Source organism: Gallus gallus, chromosome 9, assembly GCF_016699485.2.
Source record: "Gallus gallus isolate bGalGal1 chromosome 9, bGalGal1.mat.broiler.GRCg7b, whole genome shotgun sequence".
Lineage (NCBI taxonomy): Eukaryota > Metazoa > Chordata > Aves > Galliformes > Phasianidae > Gallus > Gallus gallus.
The window spans coordinates 10,456,833-10,477,520 of NC_052540.1; the positions used below are offsets into that span (position 1 = coordinate 10,456,833).

Here is a 20,688-nt window from a genome sequence, read left to right on the forward strand (position 1 = left end):
GCCATGGTTACAAGATGTCAAGCCACAGCATTTAGCCCATTTTCTCACCCTGCTGCTCACCTGCATCCCTAATGACATATTCTGGTAAAAACAAAAAACAAAAACAGCTTGCATTAGCCTTTCCTAAATCATTTTTGTAGATCAAGATGATTCTCAGACTTTGTGGATTAAAGAGTTGACTATTGAAGGATCCAAAATTTTGACTTCTTGGAATAATAACTGATCCAAGAAATATTTTAATTGTAAAGACATAAATCAGTACTCCCATGGCATTGTACTCTTCTGGTTCATGTCTTTTGTTTGCTTATGTATACTGAAGATTCATTTTATATCGTATCTAGTGGATTTGTGATATATGGAAATAGGTGGGAATTTAGGAGCTAGCAGTGTTTTGATCTTCCTACTTTTACACCCTAACACTGAGTAATGTCATAATTCTATGTTTCAGATGAGATATAGTCAAATAATTGGCCATATTTAAAAGCATAAACAGCTAAGTCAGATTCTCAAAACATTTTGGATGCAACCTTATATATAATTTTTTAACTCAGAAAACATTGCTATAGCCATACCACATGCAAAACTCCACGAAATAATCCGGACTGTTGATGTTTTATATTGTAACTTCTGAAAGTGAAAGAAAAAAACCTTAAAACTTCAGAAAGTTTATTTTACCAGCATAGCAGTATACTATGAGGTGGTGATAATTCCTTTAATTAGGTCTCTCTGCAATTAGTCTGATTTGTTGAATTCTGTTAGTGTTATTCAATGCAAATTTGTAGTAAAGATGGATAAGGATAAATCCGTACAAGGACTATGTATTTGGGTTGATCAAGTGTTTCAGCATATGAAGAATGGACAGAAAGACCAAATGCATTATTGAGAGAGCTCCTGACTTCATTGTTTTCACATAATTGATTGAGATTTATCTACACATCTGTAACAGATTTGTCCTTTTCCTCATGGCTCTAAGACTGGATGGTAGAGTACATTCTTAACATTGCAGATAGCACATTTTTTTTCTCATGATGATAACAATATTTCTCCTGGTTTACTTGCACGCTGCTCCTGTAGTCATTCAGCAAGATTGACTTCACAAAACAGAGAAGAGCCTCTGCAGTAATGATAGCCTCTTTGCTTATCTACTCACTTCAAGCAGTTAGATCTGAGGACATTCGGACATGAGTTCTCACCTCCTATTCTTGTAAGATCTATTAAATTATTTTTACTGATTTTTTTTTGTGTGTTCTGAAATCCTTGATTACAGTAAGCTATGCTTCATTTGTGCCAGCATAGCATGAATCTGCCTCCATCCATTTGAAGAAAGTTTTGAAAGCGTACCTTAGCATTTTTAGGCTTAGTTTTGATTAGATTTGCAATGAAAAATAGATGAAGGTAGTTATAAAGCTGAAATCTGAACAGTGGAGAAAATAAGCAGAGCTCTGGGAAACCTCTGGAAGCAAATCTGAAATGTGTCTCTGTAGTGGAAGTGCTGAGTCATAGCTAGAAGCAGTGATTGAGCACCTGGTGGGCAGGCAGGGCCAACCCAGGGGAGCTCAGGTGCATGCAATGTACCTGAGTCACCAGAAGGGGTGGAGCCAGGATCCATCCCTTCCCGTGCTTCATTTAAGGGTTGGCAGTGGAGGTGAGGGTTTTTTTTTTTGCTGGAGATCTCTTATACTTGAGGCCTTCTGAAGGTAAGCAGATTCTTTATTTTTGTGCTTTCAGCTGTTGTGTTTGAGTAAATCCTTACTTGCTGTGGCCTAGGACCTTGCTGCTTTGCTGTCGTTTCTGTGCATTGCATTGCATAGGTCCAATGGAAATTTGTGATGGTAGTACTTAAATATTAGAAGAATAGTTTGTTTTGATAAACTTCATTTCCTGGGTTGGCGCTTTTTCATAGATTAACTCAATGAGGGGTTGCTTCTGGTGAGAATAAGAATTCATACAGTATTGATCATCTTGAAAAGATGTGGTATGCCAGGTCTCTGGCAAAGGTGTTTAGAGAAAGTTGGTGGTCTGGAACTGAAGCTTTAGGTAATCTTGATATGGCATGTTTCAGGGGCAGCTAGGCACGTGGATATAGTTAGTTTGTGAAATACATACCATAGGTAATGGCCTGGTAGGCATGGTATTAAAAGTTACTGTTTGTTGCTGCTTAGTATTTATTTGGAATATGGATTAAAACCTTCTTATTCACTGAAGAGTTGCTACGAAAAAATGCACGAAGAATCTGAAAATCCCCTGACAAAGATTTGCACAGGAGGTGATGATAAACAAACAAGACCTAATACTTAGCACAACAGTACTTTCACAGGGCACATTTTATTAACAGCTTTGTATTTCTTTTCTGTCTGTCTGGAGAATCCTTTATCCCCAAACCACTCGTTGCAGATTTACTGTAAAATGTGGTTTGCTATTTTCAATCAGAATATGAGGAATGAGGGGAGACATATATCCAAAAGCATTAGCAGATAATACTCAACATCTCTGAAGGCGCATTTATCGAGTACTTCAATTTGACTGTGAGCTCATGCTTAAATAGATATCTTTGTATTGCTGTTGATGTGTCATGATATTCCCATACACTGCAGCAGGTTTACTCATTGTCTGGCTGGAGCAGTATTTTGTAGTTCTTTTACTTAGGGAGTAAAGGAAGGCTCCCCCCCCAGCTATAATTCTCAGATAAACCGAAAAATAAGGTATTATTTAGTGATGTGGGTAATTATTCTCTCAGAATGCCAGCTGGTAATACAAAGACTGTGCACATACCTTTATGCTCAGAAAATTTATGTTACTATACCATACAACTGGCAACGTTTAAATTGGGCCTTATATTTTCAAACTTATTTCTTAACCTCCTACTATCGCAACGGAGTTCACAAGACCTAGTGGGATTATTCTTCCTCACCCATGTTTCTGGTTTTCACACAGAGCAACTCTGTTGCTGACAGTGAATAAATGTCTAATCTCAGTAAGATGGCTGGTAGTAGAGGTGTATATCCAAACCCAATCAATTTAATTGACTTCATAGTGCCTAAGAGAGATATCATGTAGAAAATTGAACATCAAGGAAATAGAAAGACCCCTCACTGTGTATGGATGCCTGCATTTTATATTTATACTGTGCATTTTATGTTTGTAGTGCGTTTGTACTCTACTTCTTTTGTCTGCTTTTATATCTGCTCTTTATTAAAGCTTCAACTTAGTTATATTCAGCTGGTATTTTATAACAACAGTAAGATGCAGAGGCTTGTTAATCAGACATCATTTTATAAATAAGCAAAAATGTATGTTATATGTAGGGTAAACAATAAGGAATTGTGAAATACAAAGTGAATTTGTATGGAGATCTTTTTTCTTGGTGGCATTATGAACCATGGCAGGAAGGTCTAAACGAATGATGAAGTAACCCGAACTCAGTGTCAGCCTCTCATTGAAAGTAAGGTTTCCAAAAGGCATCTTGGACAGGGTACTGCATTTAAATTAAATATGCTGTCCTAGTTTCCCTATCCTTTTCTCATTTAACCTATGTTGCCGTTACAAATGACTATCAAGTTATTGAGAAGATGTTGCTGTGAAGGAGCAAATACATAAGACAGTGAGCAATAAATCAATAGCTGAATGATGCAGCAGTGTAGGTATATTTCTTAATATATTCACAATGAAATCAGAAATGCATTATATACAATGACTGTATAAAGAGTACACATTTATAGTTTAGTGCAAGAGCTTCCTTCATAGCAGTTTCTTCTGCAGTGAGGAGGATGCTGCTACCATTTACTCACAGTATTTAGAAGCAACACTAGTGAAACAAGTTCTGAGCAAATAAGGATGTTCTGACCAATGTCCAAATCCTTAATAAAATTGGGACGAACTTATTTCTTGTGGTCTGAACCTGCCTCTAACAGGTAGCCAAGTACCTGCTTTGTGCTTGCCAACTATTAAAAAGACTGTGAGTTTCAGAAAGCTGTAGGAATTGAGTGGTTGATGATAGTGATTGCATTATGTTTTGATGGTGGTTATTGTAAATAGAGTACTAACCTGATCTGAAGCCACGCAAGCATTGGTGTTGTGCCTCCACCAAATACCCAGACTGTGAAGAATACAATAAGCAATGCCGTTGTGAACATCATTTGTTTGGGTTGGGATTCTGTGTCTTGAATAGCCAGTGCGAAAGCTATTGCACCACGTAAACCTGAAAAAAAGATGATAATGGTGAGATTTATTTGATGGGGAAATACAATTTTACTCTTTCCAGCCCAAACCCACTTCCAAGGGCAGATGGAATTTTGAGCTGGGATTGCACTTATAATATGCTGTCAACTGAAAGTGTGGTGTTTAATACAAGTCTGAGCAACTTTGCAAAAGTAGACAAAATGACTCTGATATTCACATATAATCACACATTTGTCTTATATCCACTGAGTTCTTTCTCTTGAATAACATCATATTGAACATTAATCTGGCCTTTATACATCTTAAAAAATAAATGTATTCCCTGCATTGTTTTATTCATTTCAATAGAACTGCTTGTGAAATCAGGCGCAGGGGAGGGAAAGGACTGGCATAACAATCTGTAGCTGAATCCAATACCCATTTCTTGCTTGAAGTAGTAGAAAGCTTCATTTCTTTAAAACACCTCTATGTTCTAAGAACAGTCATATACATGACTTAAAAACAGTAAATACTTTTTTATAAGATAATTTAAGTATCTGAAAAGGGGGGGCGTGTTGGTGCCGTATAGACTGAACTTGAAAATACTTGAAATAATAGTTGTAAAATTATATTCCTCCAGAAACAGAATAAGCAAAAACTTCATGTAGTGAAAACAGCTAACAGTGAGTTTAAAAAACAAAAAACAAAACAAAAAACAACAACCCTGTGGGTAGTACAAAGCTTGCTAAATAGGCATTCGAACAGGGACACGTTCCCCCCCCCCCCAGAAAAGGGGGGGGGGGGGGGTGGAGAAGAAAGCCCATCAGTGCTACCAGCCCTCAGGATGTGTTCTACAAGTAATACTCTGTATTTTCCAATGCTCTTCATTTATTTGTTTAAATTTAATTTATTGTTTTCTAAAGTAATTGTACAAAGTGTGGAGAGCAAAGCCATTATACGTAGGCAATACACACTGAATCCAGAAAGTACTCTGCAAGAAATTAAACCTAATAACTAAAACTTTTATTTCACACTGATGGTTTATGCAGTCATTTAATCAACTGATAACAAGCAACTATTTTTATTGTTGAACTCTAAAGCTTTTTAAGAGTGCACAGCTAGAATGTGTATTATTTGGTATAAAAGTTTAAGCAGAGTACAGCACAAAGCTGCTACTGCAAGGAAGCACCAAGCTAGTTCCACCAGCTGGCACAGATCAGTGGCAGCAGGTTTAAAAGCTCTACTTTCACAAATATGATACAGAATTCAACAAGTAGGCTTTGTATAAAAGATGTGTCCAAGGATGCTCATGCTTTACTATTTTCTCACTGGGGGGAAAAAAATCAGCTCATTTTAAGGGAGGAAGGAATGAGCCACCACTGAAGTGGCCATTTTGCAGGGGTTAAAGTGCTTGTCTAGGTGAATAGATCAAATTAAATTTAAGACATTAAAATATTTCCTTTTCTTGCTAGTAGAGACTGCTGACCTTGTTTTAGCTGATGTTGAACTTAATTTGGGAAACTCTGGCTTAATTATGCAAGGACTAATCTAGTTTTGATTTACAATAGATTTTTAAAAAAAATTGTGAAAGTGAATCCACCCTTCATAATGAGTTGCTAGAGGACTAAGATAAACAGATGAAGAATGTAATATATCAAAATGCTACATAATCCCCTTCCAAGCCTAACTCATCCACCCAATCTTAATTGTTTTTTTTTCAGACACTGATATTCATGGTGATCTTGGCTGTGAAACTCAGTAAAGAAAACAGTAAATGTTGTGTGCATTTTGAAACAATAAGATTGAAAACAAATGTAATCCCAGATTCTTTGTTTTCACTCTTGTGTGTGTGATGGCATGATGTGTGAAGCCCAGTTTTCTTTATGACCTACTCAAACCTGATGCTATGCCAAAATGTTGCTTCAAGAGCTCTGCTGATGTGTAGACAATAAGCATGTTCCTCTGAACTCAAGATTCATTGTCTCGTTTACTCATATCAGAAATATGACAATTCTGGTAATCTTTTCTGTTTATTACCATACACAGACTAGACACCATACTACCCAGTTTGTAGTAAGTAAGAACACTATTGGTAACCAAGCACAAAATACCAACTACTAAGTGCAATTTAAATGGAAAATAACACATCTGTGAAGTGTTCAGTGAAGTGTGAAGCTGCTGACAGTAAAAAAGGCTGTCAGTCCTTATTGGTTGTCTTGCAGATTATGCAGTTTACTTTAAAAAGATGTTTTAAAATTATTTCTCTTCAGTAAGAAAAGTCTTTGAAAACAGTTAAAAATATTTTCTCACTATTTTAACATTTGGATTTCAGACATTTTCAGTACTACCAATTTCAGTGTTCAGCTGCTAAATTGTACTTAGAAGTAAATGTGCGTGTGCGTGCAAGTTCTCTCATTCAGTTTCTGGCTGTTTTCTGCCTCTAGCTCTGTGGAGAATGAAATCTGATGAGAGAATGAGGACAAAAATTTGTTGAATAAGATATTTTTTTAGAACATCTTGAATTTCATACTTTATCTGAAGAAAATTATAACAGAAAATGGTCCCTAGAAACTGGATAAGCAACGACTGCAAGCTTTTGTCTAGTTAGCCACCTGCCAGCTTTACCTGGGTGATCTACATATATATCTTACACTGCTAACAATTGTAGATGAGCAGGCAGTCTGAAAGCCAGTTCCTAATGGATATATGTCATCATCATCTCAGGCTGCAATCTAGCTGACATTAACTGACATTTTCAGTGGCAGCTTTCAGCAGAAGTATTGAACAGATATAGAAATGAAGTACTGTGCTGCTCTCTAGATACATGGAATTATATAGGCATAAATGAGGCACCCTGATGTGGAGTATTCCTGATGAGGAAGCTTCAAATGTGGTGCATTGTATTCTACTTGTTACCTGGCTAAATGGATCAGTGTACAGCAGGGCTGTCAATCAAGAACTTAAGTCTATAAAAGTAGGAATGGTTTTTTGTATAAAAAGCAAGAAAGACAAAAGTGCTGAATTTCTAACCTTAGAAAATGATTTCATAAATGTCATTGGAGGATCCATTTTTCTGTCTTTCAGTGAACAAATATTCTCAGCTCTCAAATATTCTTAAAAAAACTGAGCTTTCTCTAAGTTGCCTCAGAAAATCAAGTGGAGGTATTTCTAGCTTGTGCAAGTCCAAAAATATAGTTTCCAGCTGAGATTTTAACAGTTCAGTGGATGATGCACTGAGAATAGAACTTGGCTTTCTCTCTTGGATTTTTTTTGTCATTCTACAATACTAACCGGTTTTAAAAACGAGTAAAACCTCAATTTTGAAAGTAAACCTGAATTTAGAAAGTAAACTTCTCAGATAACAGCTGGAATACACGTGGAAAACTTACCTGTGGAGTTAATGTCTCCTAGTCATGTTTCAGAATAAAACTGTTTCCTGAAGTGAAAAAGGACTGGTGAAAACCATGATCTGAGTATCAGTAGTAACGCCTTAAAAGTTCAATATTTATTTCTTGGTATACTGCCAGCTATAATACAAATGCCTCTCAAACAACTCAACATAAAAACACCGTATTTCCAAACTGGCAATTGATTAAAAGACTTTCTGGGTAATAGGTTTTCATGGAAGCTAACTAGAATAGGTCCAGAGCAAAGTGAATTACCAAGAATACTTCCATTTCCTTCAGTGGCTTTGAGGAGGCATCCTGAATTCTAAGACAGTGAGTTCTTTGTGACTTACTACTACTTGCTAAAGGTGACTGATGAGAACTGGAACAATACCAAAACTGTGCTTACCTGAAAACATCATCATGTGTTGAAAATTCCTGGGAATCTTTTGTTTTCGACCAAAATTCAGAAGGAAAGTAAGTGGATATATATTGCAAGCTCTTGCTACAAAGACTGCCAGCTGAAATATAAGATGTTGAGGAAAATAGTGGAGGAACTACTGAAAAAAAGCCAAAACAATGGAGTTAACTTGACATTAGTTATTTCTACATAGTTATTCTAGATGTGTGACTGAAATTAAAAATGAGATTCTTCCTTTATGTTTTACATATCACATCCTTCTGGTTCCAATAGAACTGTGCAGGGGCAGAGGCTGTCTTCCCTAGCCATCCTGGTTTCAAATTCACATTACATATCCCGTTTCAATCACTCTACTTTCACTCATCACATCTGTATCACATGACTTTATATACAGTTCTTCAGTCAAATCACTGCCATCGATTGCGGTGATGGCATTATCTCCTTCAGCAGCAATTTGAAAAGACTATACTTTTGGACATGATTACTTTCTTGTTTCCTAACAGCTCTTGCTGTCTATATCCAGCAGTTTTTTTCTTTCACTTCCTTTGGAGATTTTTTGAGAGGAGTTCTTTGTTATGTATATGTGGAACTATCACAAAAGTTACTTTAATAAGAAACATGGCTATTTCAGATTAAAAAAACAACAACAAAACCGTAATGCCTTACACGTGCATTTAGCAGGTTCCCTCCTTCCTCTGTCTTGTGGTTCTTAGGGCTCAATTATGGTTGTAAGAGTCTGAGACATGCTGTGTACTGTAGAATCAATGAAGCACTTGAGTGGCAGTGTCTGAGTGCATCATATCTGTGATGCCAAGTGCTTGCTTAGAGCTCCCATATACCTGGGAGAACAAGCATTAGCAGCAGTTGCTTCACTTGCCCTATACTATCCAGGCTAGTTTGAGAGGAAACAGGCTGAGGTCCTGGTGGTGCTCTGCAACACAGGCTTTCAGCTGGGCTGCTGAGAGCTGCTCTCACATTCCAATTTCTCCCCATGTTGAGTGAAGGATTCATTTGCGTTGTGGCAGTGGGTGGCTCCTGGGGCCCACTCTGCCATCTCAAACATCCCTTTGCCAACTGAACTGTGGTGCAGACCTTAATCATCTGGAAATTGCACAAAAATTTAATGCAAGTAAACTGTGTAATCCCAAATTTCAAAGCTTCAACTGTTCATCAAAAAGCAATGAGCAAAAGGGCTGCTGCTTTGAGTTGAAGAAAAAAATCATTATGTGAACGATTCAACTGAAAAGAACTAATACCACTGTGTAAGTGGGTAATGGAGTGGCTGAGAAACCATGGCAGAAACAAAAACAAAACTTCCTACTTGTATCTCTAGCACACGTGATGTAAATAATTGTGTGTACTGGAAATATCACATACAAAGAAGGAAAGATCTGAGCAATGCTCAGCTGTTCATTTATTCCTTGGGACCTAATATAATTTAGGTAGCATTGGGGAAGTTCTGCTTATGGCACATTTCTATGTGGAGACAGTATGTCTGCAAAACACCAGCAGTTGTAAGACCACCAGCATATGTACGTCCAGCCAGATTTTGAGATACTCATAATAAAGGTGATTTCTTTGGACCTGACAAAAATTAGATTTTGGGGATCTAATGAGCTGATGGGTTTGTTTGTTGACTTTTTTTTTAAATACGGAGCACACATTATATATACATACACACAAATATAAGTATGTACTTGGATAGATGAAGAGTTCTTTAGCGCAAAGGATACAAATGCACCAAATATGAAAAGAGGGTTGAAGATATGATTTTGAAAGGTGAACAGTGCGAGTCCCATGTAACAGAAGATGACATTCTCAGCTAAGAAATTCATGAACTCGAACAACTGAAAGAGAACATAATTATGACTTATTTAACTAATCTTTATCACAAAGTTATCTTGGAATACAGTATCATTTATATTAAGGGAACAGGAATCAAACCCATTTCATGGGGAAATTTGAAAACCATTTAGCATTAAGTATAGTTAGTGACTTTGCTTTAAAAGTCACAGTTTTTTTTTCTGTTTTGGATATTAAAACTTCATATGAACACTGGTAAAATACAGGAACAGCAATTAAGTTATACAGCCTTCAATGCAAACTGCAAAGAAGCTGAGAGAGTTTAGCTTTGATCATGTTTACACAGGTGAACCTGTGGAATGGCTCAGAGCCTGGCTAAAGTGACTGCGTGCTACAGTAATGGGGATGGTACAGTAATGCCAACAAACAAAAAATTCCTGAGTGAATTTTTAAAGAACCTATGCCTTTAAAATATAGCATAACCTTTTTTATTATCATGAATATGATTCTGTAGGCGGACATTTTATTGCATTATTTGAACATAGTGTGAAGTACTCATTTCAAACCAAAGTTCGTGTATTTAGGATAACATTTAAACATATTATAAAATATGATATTATGGTAGGATTTCTTCTGGGGGAAAAACAAACAAAAAAACAGAACAAAAAAACCCCACCAAATAAACAAAGCCCAAGTAATCATTTGCTGTGAAGGGATGTTTCTGATTGCCCTTGCAGCTGCTTATATCAAACCTAATGTCAAATATAAATTTTCATATTTCTTCACATCTGGAAAAAAAAATCATTGCTGCTGGATATCTAGAGAGGATGAGGATTTACACTTCTGAAATCACTTTTGGGCTCAGGAGATATAGAATTAGGGCCAAAGTTTGTCAATCTGTCTACAAACAGTCATAAATCATTCTACTAGGAACGTTACTATGGAGACATTTTCTTCATCTTCCATGGGCTTATGTACTTTGTGCAATATGTTTGTGCTTCTAAAAATAAATATCTAATAGCAGTCACTAAGATCTAACAAAGGAAAAATGAAAGCTGTCAGCATCATTATTTAAAACAACTGTTACAGGGAAAGAGGCGTAAAGCCTAGCAATATATGGGAGGATATTATAGACCCCATGGCAGCACCATCAGTTATCCCAGGCTCACACTCTGTAGTCCATGTTCATCAGTGCAGCACTAAACAACGTGAGAATAAACACGAAATATTTGCAATTTAGTAGACTTAAATTATTCAAATTTAAATTAAATTTAAATGAAAAACTACTTGTCAAAAAGACTCAAATTATAGACCTAGAGACCAATAAGCATTATCATATATCTTTGCATTTCCATACAATGGGTAAATATGGTCCTGTTTCTTTGTGGGCATGTCACTTGACAAATATTTGTAATCATTTAAACAGCCTTGCAGGAGTGTCATGACAGGATTTACGTATCTATATCTATAGACATTTATCTATAAAAATCTTTGCAGGAAGGGGCATCACTGTGAGTCACACTGTATGCTTTAATTGCTGGGAGAAGATCAAGTTTCTCCAGAGGTTTCAAAGCTGACTGATGTTTCACTCTTCGTTACAAAATCTTGTTCTAGACCTAAAGTAATGTAAAATTAATCTGCTGCTAGTAGTTTCTGAAACTAAAGTTTCTTATTTTCAAACTCTTTTTTGACCTATAGTTTTTGACAGAAAATAGATTTGCTGTATCATTGTTTTTTGCTATATATTCTTTCTCAATAGTCTTCAACAGTAGATTCATGCTCTTAACTCTTGCCTGAAGTGCTTTCATGACATTATTGATTTTAGACTTCTCAATCCTTTTCTCTCAGCAAACTTGTCTAGACCAAGTCCTTAAGTATTTTGTTCATAATGATAAATTCTCTTCCCTTGTTTCCCACGCAGCCAACTAACCTCTTTCTACTTTAAATGAAATTGGCATTAAAATGATTGTATGCTGCCATTAGTTTCCCTAGGGCTACCAGAAAATTATGCTAGAAACTATTTCAATATATACACAGCATTAACTTTTCTGTATAAAACAGAATAACCTCTCAATTGTAATGTGCAATTTTAACTTCTCTGTGAAGTCTGTAAATTTGCTTATAGCTCTAAAAAAAATATTTGTAATAAATTATTAATATAAATTTGAAGTAATGTCAACACATCTCAGAGTAGAATATAGTACAGAGTAAAAAAATGAGCGTAGTCTGGGCACTGGATTTAGGTGTTAGCTCAGTAAATTAGCGACACTGCTAGTTGCTTTACTGTAATTCTTTTTTCTGTAATGAGTAGATATTACAGAAGATTGATATGAAAAATATCTATTAAAATTAAGATAGTATTTAGGCATTTAAAAACTCACTGTTCAATAAATATGCTTGTTTTTATTACCCTTAGCTATTGTAAGTGCAGAGGGAGATGTTAAAAAATCTATTTGAAGTTGGCATAGTCTTCTGGGAAGTGTCACTTAGAGTTCAGGTCTTACTGCTAAAGAGAGGAATGAGTGTAAATTATCTATGCTTGGGGTCTTATTGCAAATACTAAGTTTACCTAAGCACCTTCTTTTTTTTTTTCTTCCTTTTTTTCTACCCCTAACAGTTAAGTGAGATTCCCAAATAGGGAAATTACACCAGAACAGGTTTTGCAAGTTGATCCATTTTATAGAACTACTTCAATTTTCATTGAGCTTTAGAGAGATTATCTTGGCAGGTAATTAGTACACCTGGAAGTTGGAACACACTACATTTCCATCTCTGCTGTAATAAAAATAGAATTCTTTAAAGGAGAAAATGAACATATTCTATACCACAATCCCTTTATGACTGAGGAGATGGAAAATGTAACATTTCTCAAATATTAATATTTTAAACAGCATTCTTTCATCTCAGGGAGTAAAGTTTGTCAGAGTACTGAGTAAGAGCAGAATTACAGACTGCGTTCTTTTATCTTGGGGGAGTAATGTTAGTATGAGAGTATTGGGTAAAAGCTGAATTACATCTGCAAGAACTTACTTCCTGCAAACCTCAGTGAATTTTACTCCCTGTGGCAATATTATATTCCTCCACTTAATACCTGCTGAAGGAAAGTCAGCCACCTCTTGCAGGTATACGATTTAGCTAGAACATGGAGGAATGCCATCTGCATATGGGTTATATCTTACAGGAATATATTCTTGTGTAACACTAAAACAGAGAAAGTTGCAGTGGTCCTAGATCGGCTGGGGAACTGAGATGTAAAATTGATTATACTTTGTAAGAGAGACTTGGTGGTGACAGGGAGCTATTAAGAAATCCCAAGCAGTCAGTGTTAAGTGATAGCTATAAAATTGATGATATTTGAATAACGTTATTTAATTAGAACACAGCTGTCAGAAATGTTCCATGAAGTCAAGGATATTGATAAATCAATAGTTGATGAAAATTGCTTTTCCCTATTTTGAATTAAAATGCCGTGAGTATGCAGGCCATTGTATTTTTCGTAAGATTGTAGAAGTTGTTATTATAGCATAATTACTTTATTTAATCTTTCTCTTTTGATTAGAGGTTTCAAAATCTGAAAAAGAATGCTTGAATTTGAAACTCTTGCCTGGAATGTTTTATACAGCTGCAATGAATCTTCACAGCATAGTGATATAGTGCTCGTCTCTAGAATAACAGGCTTAGATGAAGAATCAGTAAAACTGACTCAAATTCATGATAGACTATAACTTGTCTTTTGTAACAATTTTGATATCTGAGCACGTTTGACTGCGAGGTTACAAACACTAACAGAGGAAAATTCTTAGAAGTTCTCTTTTTATGTCCTGGTGAGAGGTTCTGGTCTTTTTTTAATCAGTAGACTTTGCTCCTGAATTTGATAAATTTCATCCCAACAGATGTGTGGAAGGCACACAATAACTTTCTATTTCTCTCTAAAGCTGGGAGATATACGAGATTCCTAAAGCCTGTGAAAGAATGGGAAACTAAAAGGAGAAAGAAATAAAGAAAATGTCAGCATCAAAGGAGAGGAAAGGTCAACATTATCTTGTACTTATACAGTCTGATTATTCTTTGTGGCATAATCTAAACCCCACTACCAAAACTCTGTATTTAAGAAGATAGATATATTACTGGCATAGAACATGCTAACTTCTGACTAGTAACAGTAAAGGAAAAAAGTTTGTTCCACCCATAAAGGCAAACCCTTTCTTAAGAATTCAAAGGTCTGGAATGGCTTTGCTGAACAAAAGAAGTTTAAACCAAAAAATGTTGAAAATTAAGAAGATAAATTCATAACTTTTTTCTTTTTTTTCTCTTTTAACTACTTCAATCAATGAGAGCAACAGGGAATAATTTAAAAAATAAAATGTACCGAGCTTCTAAAAAATTTGACCTCAGGGTGAAAGAAAGCATAGGATGGCTTGTATTTACAAGGAATCTGCCTAAATCTTTAATTACATGATTAAAATCAGCCTTTAGAAAGAACTTTGTTATTCTCTTTTATCAATTAATTGACAAGAGACACTTTTCAAAATTTAAAACTCAATATATTTGCTACTTATAAAGCATAAAGCATGAAGAGTGGTAGAAATGTTGGTATGAGCTTGTGATAATATAACCAGATTCAGAACCTCATGAGAATTTATAGGCTGAGTTCAATAAACTTCAGATGTAGTTGTAGAAAAATTAATGATTCTATCATTATTCTTGTAATTAAGTTGCCCAGGAAGGGGATTTCTGCAAACTTTATTGTTTTTTTCTGAATACATTTGCAACACAGGGAGCCTTTTAGATGTTTGTCTCCTTTCTCTGCAGTAGAAATAGCTTTCACAGCTATAAATCGGTCATTAAGTTGTTCCTAAAAATGACCTGAGAATGTCACCTTAATGGAAAGTATTGCCAAGACAGAAAGGATGATGCTGTTGCTCCTGGAGCTTCTAACGTGAGTTACTTGGTTCACAAAATGGAAACAATCAAAGAGCTTTTTTTAATCTTCAAGTCTCCTGCAGGAATGTGGAAGATGAGTGGAATAGAGAACTGTCATTTGGCACCTCATCCAGAGAAATGATTTTGCACGAGTCATTGCACGAGTGTAAGTTTCTAAGGATGCCAAATGTCTATTTTAAATTATCAAATGCTCAGAACTCTTCAGAAGTTGACTGGAGGCAAAAGGTGTTGACTGCTCCTGAATTAGTGAGACGAGCAGAAGTACAAGTCAAAAGTTTGAAATCCATGCCCAAGCTTAGAGGATACTTTTCATATTTTTTTCTGAATGAAAGCAGATACATATTCTGAGAAATAAAAGGACACTTCTTTAAATCCTAGTTGTGACATAGACATTTAATTATAAAGATTTTGAAGAAGAGTGTTTTAGCCCTTGATGATTTCTGCCGATGGCAGCATGAGAAACCAATGAACTCCAGTTAGCTGTCTAGCACTGTGCTACCATTCGGTAAAAACGTCTCCTTTGAAGGTATAAAATCCATTAATCATGTAATGGAAACACTGCCGTGCAGTCTCTAAAGATATGCAATAATGACAAGTGCTTTAGACAGTTATACTGCCTTATTTTCTTGAATTTATTTTCCTTCTATTGCAGCTTATTGTATGAGACTTTTAGTGTTACATATTTTGAAACAGGTCTTGAGTACAGTTTTTAGTTGATAGCGAGTTTTGCAGGGAGTGACGTTGTCAGCATAACTGAAAAGCAGTGATATACAAAACTTATTTGAGATTGCAATGGACCTTTGTCAACCGTAGTTTGTTAATGGTAGAAATCACACAACAGCTCAGACTCCTTCAGGCCTCCCACTGCCCCCAGGATTCTCTGTGCAGTGCAAGTGTTATCGTTGGCAGAAGGAGAGGCCATAGGAATTGAAATAAATTGTAATTTAAAAATAAAAGTAACCAAATATACTTTAAAAATGTGATGGCATGCCATACGCTGGTCTGTTTCAGCTCTACATGATGAGGCATAATGTTTTCATAGGCCAGTATTAGACTGATTTTTTTTTTTCCTTTATTCATTCACCATTTGCAGTGATGAAGTAGCAATAATTAGTAAGGGACCTGTTTTGATGGTCAATATGCTTAGAGAAAGTTCTCTTCACAGCATTAGAAGATTTACTTTACAGAGCTGAGACCCAAGGCTGGATCTTTGCAGGGCACAGACCTAAAAACTGGAGATAAGTGCTTGCTATTCACTGTAAGGGGAAATGTTTCAGAGGTTGTTCTTCAAAGCTCTTGTGAAAAGATTGAGATGCGATGACAGACATGAAGTAAAGTTGTATGACCTGCATTGCAATATGACTCAGCTTTTTGATTTTGCAATAGCTTACATAGTCCCATACAGTTTTACTCTTCTGTATAGATTGAGAGAATAATTTTTGACTCTTTCATAAAGAATACAGCATGCAACTGATTTTGGAATTCCCATATGTATTCTGCTCCATTCCAATCAGAATTTGGCCTATAGGTTTTAATTCCAGTTGGTATATGTTAGCTAATGGCTGGCATCTGCTTCTGTGCTGTAAAGAGTAAACTGTAACAATCAAAGAACTTTATTAATAATTTAAGGAAAATGTTTAATGTTTAAACATATTGTAAAAATTTTAATGAAACCATTTGGAAGCTATTTTGCATATGGCATTATGCTCCCTTATCCTACTAGCATCAAAAATAACATCATTTTTCAAGAAGACAAGTTTCTCTGTAGAAGAACTGCTTTCTCTACAATTCTGGATTTCTTCAGGGTACCAATTACATTTGAGCATTTGTATTTTCCAGTTTCTGTGCTTAAGCAAAATGAATGAAAATTATTGTCCTTTATGTTTCAAGAGAATATTTGTTTTTCATATATCCAAAATTCTACTTTTATTCCTGGGTCTGTGTGGGTGGAAGATACTTGAAGGTAAAAATAGTGATCAATGATAAGACACATACTTGATAGGAGCTAATGAGGTCAGAGTAAATCTGCACATTCTGAGTTAAGGAAATGCTAAAAGCTGGTATGCAAAAACAGAGTAAAGTGGAGATTAAAGAATATGATATAGAATGGATACACAGACAATATTTCTGTATGCAAGCATTGAATATTTTCAGTATTATATCCAGGATAGCAGTATTTTCTCCTGTGGAAAATAAAGGATTTCTTTTATTTTTAGGTAATTACTCATATTGTGTTTATAAAGCCTACTGTTCTCAGCTTACTTGCAGCAATCTTTCCTACCATCCACCTAGTAGCTCATAGGTAAAAAGAGAAAAAACAGTAAAGGCATCTCCACATAAATTTAAGAGGAGCTGCATGTAAGAAGACCGAAGATTAACATTCTTTTAGCATGATTAAGTAATCAGGAACATCAGTCAGATAATGAAGGATTTTGTTGAGATATTCAGATTGAAAGACATGGTAGTAAAATTCCTTTTATAGAAATCAAGATTTTCTTGCGTTATCATTCTTCTTGTTAAACCCATACAGTAAGCAGCTTTAGTTTTCTTTATAGCATTATACTGTTCTGCTGGGTTCCATAAGATCTTGTGGTACATCTGGTCAAATAATGCATCTGGCACATGCCCAGTGTTCAGCTTTTTCTGCTAAACACAGAAAATCTCTCTGTAGAGAACTGGAATTCATTGTACACTTCCTGTCAATCCCAATCCATTTCAAAGGTAATAATTATTACAAACACTATGCATATGGTGCGTATTCAATTTGAGATGAGAACGCAGTTTAGAAACGAGGGCAGCCTGTATGTAGCAGACCCACTGGCTGTGTACAGATGCATTGAGTTAGTGAGTAATGGTCCATCTCAGGAGCACACTAAGTCAGCATGCTGGTGGTACAGCCAGAGCTCATCAGTGTCTCAGGAGGTAAACCCCAAAGTTGTGAGAGAGCACAAGATGCGAGTGAGGAGTTACTAGGATAAAACTGTATTGACAGTGAATACCTAAGCATACATGACCTCTTGAATTTTTAGAAGATCCTATTACTGGGACTTCTCTTGTTTTCAATATGAGTCTTAGTGTTTCAGTTGTCTCAAAATCAGAAGAAACTCTAAACAATTTCAGATATCTACTCCTAATGGCTGTGTGCTAAATGCAGCATAAGCTATTCTTCCTTTCCTTGCCTGTGCAGCCTTTTCATATTCTGTAGTTTTTCTCTCTTAAGAGGAAATTATCCCCTGATCTCTAGAAGAGGACAGAAAATAGCCAGAAGGTCAAGGAATATGGAGACCCAATACATTCCTCTGCCATGATTTCAGTGTCTGAGTGTTGGTTAAATCTCAGATTAGGGAGCAGGCAGAACTGTTGTAGCTGCAAAATGGAGGCTTTGCTATAGGCTGTCTCTTTAAAAAAAAAAAAAAAAGTACATGTGATGTATGAGTAAGTGCAGGGTTTTTTTTCCTAATGTAACATTTCTGAAGTGTTCACTTGGAGCAAAACTAGCTTGTTCTTTTTATGAGGAATAGGTGCTTCAGACCTTTGTACTGACCACTGTAATATGGTCATCTGAACTCCTTCCTCAGCAGCACTGGCTGAAGCCCCAGTTTTGTCTTTAATGCTTTTGAGTGTGGACTTGCATGGTCTCAAGTAAGCTGGGATTCAGTGATTGTTCAACTGCAGAAATGGAACTATGAGAAACAAGGGGACAGTGTACATCAGGCTTAACTTGTATGTTCAGTCTCCGCTAAAATGAAACACCATACTTGATGCATGCAACCTGTTTAATACTAAACACGAGCTTGCATTTTATTGCATTTTATTGGCTCCTTTAGGCTAGGATCTCTCCCTCTTTTTTTCGTGTGCGTGCCAGACCTGAGTGTCGTGTATTAGTTCAACAGAATTTCCAGTTTACTCTCACAGTATTAACCATCATATGTCATCTTATTTCAGCCAGTATTTCAGCTATATTTCACTGATACCGTATAACTCAGAAGCTAACTGAAAAGTGATTCTAGTAAGAAGTTTTCCCATAGGTACTGTTATTACAGGGTGCCTCCTTGTGCACAGCACTTATGGAAAGAATGATCAGAATTTGGTACTGGTGATAGTGTTGTTTCAAAATAAATTTATTCCAGTCTTTGCCAATCATTTTTGTGGATGCATCTGATTGCTCAGTACTTTAATGGTCATTTTTTCCTAAGTAGCATTCCTCAACAGATCACAGCAGCTGCTAATTAGGCTGTTCATTTCAAAATGAGAATTATGTGCAGTGGTGGTTGCTGCTTTGCTAATTATCAAAGACATTTTGCTCTAAGTAGGGTTTTCCTCAGTCTGGAAATAATCCTGAATTTTTAAAAAGTCAACAGACTGGACTGTAAGAGCCATTATGTCCTGACATTTTTATGGCCTTTTCTTCCTAGAAGCATAAACTAATTATCTATAAACAATCCAATATCTGATAACAGAAAATAAGTATGCATTAACCAGAGATAAATTAATATAGGCTGTACACTTGAGAAATATTCATATTGTAAATGTTTTACTTCTTAAAGACTCAGAAATAAGCAGAATCAAAGCCATAGGGCACGTGTGTCCTTTGTGACTGTGGATGCTTTAAGCTAAGGGGCCCTGCATTATTGCTTCCACAGTTTGAGAGAACGGCCTCTTCCTAACAAAGATTGGGGTGTGGGATGTCCAGAGTGGGACCCCTGAGAACAGCACATTGATGCACCTGTGGCAGTAGCAGGTCAAGGCCATCTCCACTGCCACTCCCCTTCTCACACAGGAAAGACAAACAGAAGCTGCATTCCTGGCGTGTGCTTTTAACAACAGCTACAAGCTCAGGTGAAAGCATTCTGCTACTGGAGAAGAATTTGCAGTACATAGTTCCTTCTTTTAGGAAAAGACAGCTGACAAGAATCTTCAAGAGTAGTCACTACACTGTGTATCCAGAGAGAGATGTGTTCAAATAGTGTCGTTCTGCTTTTGTCTAACTTGTTTACAGTGATAGGCCAGCAGAAATGCAGTAGAATGACTAGTTCACAGTGACGGTGTTTCACCTGGACACAGTCACATAAAAGCTGACTCTAGCTACCTCCTTGCCTTTAGCATATTAATTTCATTAAGCAGTCTGATGCATTCCTTTAATTTAGAGATTTTTTCCCCCCCTCTTCCAGTAGATCTGGACTTCTCTGTTGAGATACTTTACTTTCTAAGTTACTTTCTGCTGTTCAGATTTGTTCAGATATGTTCCAATTTGCTTCAGTCTATGATTAAAGGTGAAATAGTGAACTCTAAACTCTGTATCAAGGCTGTTTAGTAGCAGATCAGGGTCCAGAGGCTATACTGACTTGTATTAGTTTTTGATGAATTAAAAAAAATACATATTTTGCTACACCCAACTGCCTGGAATACAGCACAATTTATGATATAGAAAATAACTGATTAATCCTGAACTTGAAAAATATATAGCTATGTCATAAATGAGCTTAACAAATTTTGAAAGCTAAATGTATTTTCAAGAGATTTTTAGATGGTATTAGCTACTTATCTACAAGGTGATGACTTTCCACAATCAGAGACAATCATGTCTGCATTATAGTGTGGAGATGAAAATTTGAATAAATCAGTACTATGCCCATCAGTGGGCAAAGAACTAAGATTGCAGTCTGAATTTTCAACCCTTCAGCATCAGTTAATTTGCTGAAGTAGTCCTAGTAACACTAAGTGCTCCTTTAAAGTTTCTCAGAAGTTATGCAGCACTGAGTTCTCATTTTTACCTTTGCCCTATTCTCAAGCTTGTCTAAAGACTTTGAAGGTGAAGGGCCACTGAAATCTTAACACGACATCTTGTACATACTGCACTCCCAGAGCAGCTGAACAATCAGGCCAGCAGCTTTCCTTTATAAGGGCAGGTGTTCCCCAAATGGTTTGCTATCAGGAACAGTAACTGTTTAACAAGTAACACAGTAAGAAAGGCTG

General features: G+C 36.1%; 1 protein-coding gene across 4 annotated transcripts in view; it reads right to left on the bottom strand.

Annotated features, from left to right (window-relative positions):
* Window positions 1-20,688, bottom strand: part of SLC9A9 (solute carrier family 9 member A9) — a 177,119-nt gene that overhangs the window by 75,310 nt on the left and 81,121 nt on the right. For all 4 annotated transcript variants that reach the window (XM_015276871.4, NM_001031305.2, XM_025153339.3 and 1 more), the window contains 3 exon segments: window positions 9,699-9,812; window positions 7,954-8,065; window positions 4,045-4,198 (listed from right to left, as the gene is read on the bottom strand). In XM_015276871.4, coding sequence (XP_015132357.1) covers window positions 4,045-4,198; window positions 7,954-8,065; window positions 9,699-9,812 — 380 coding nt within the window.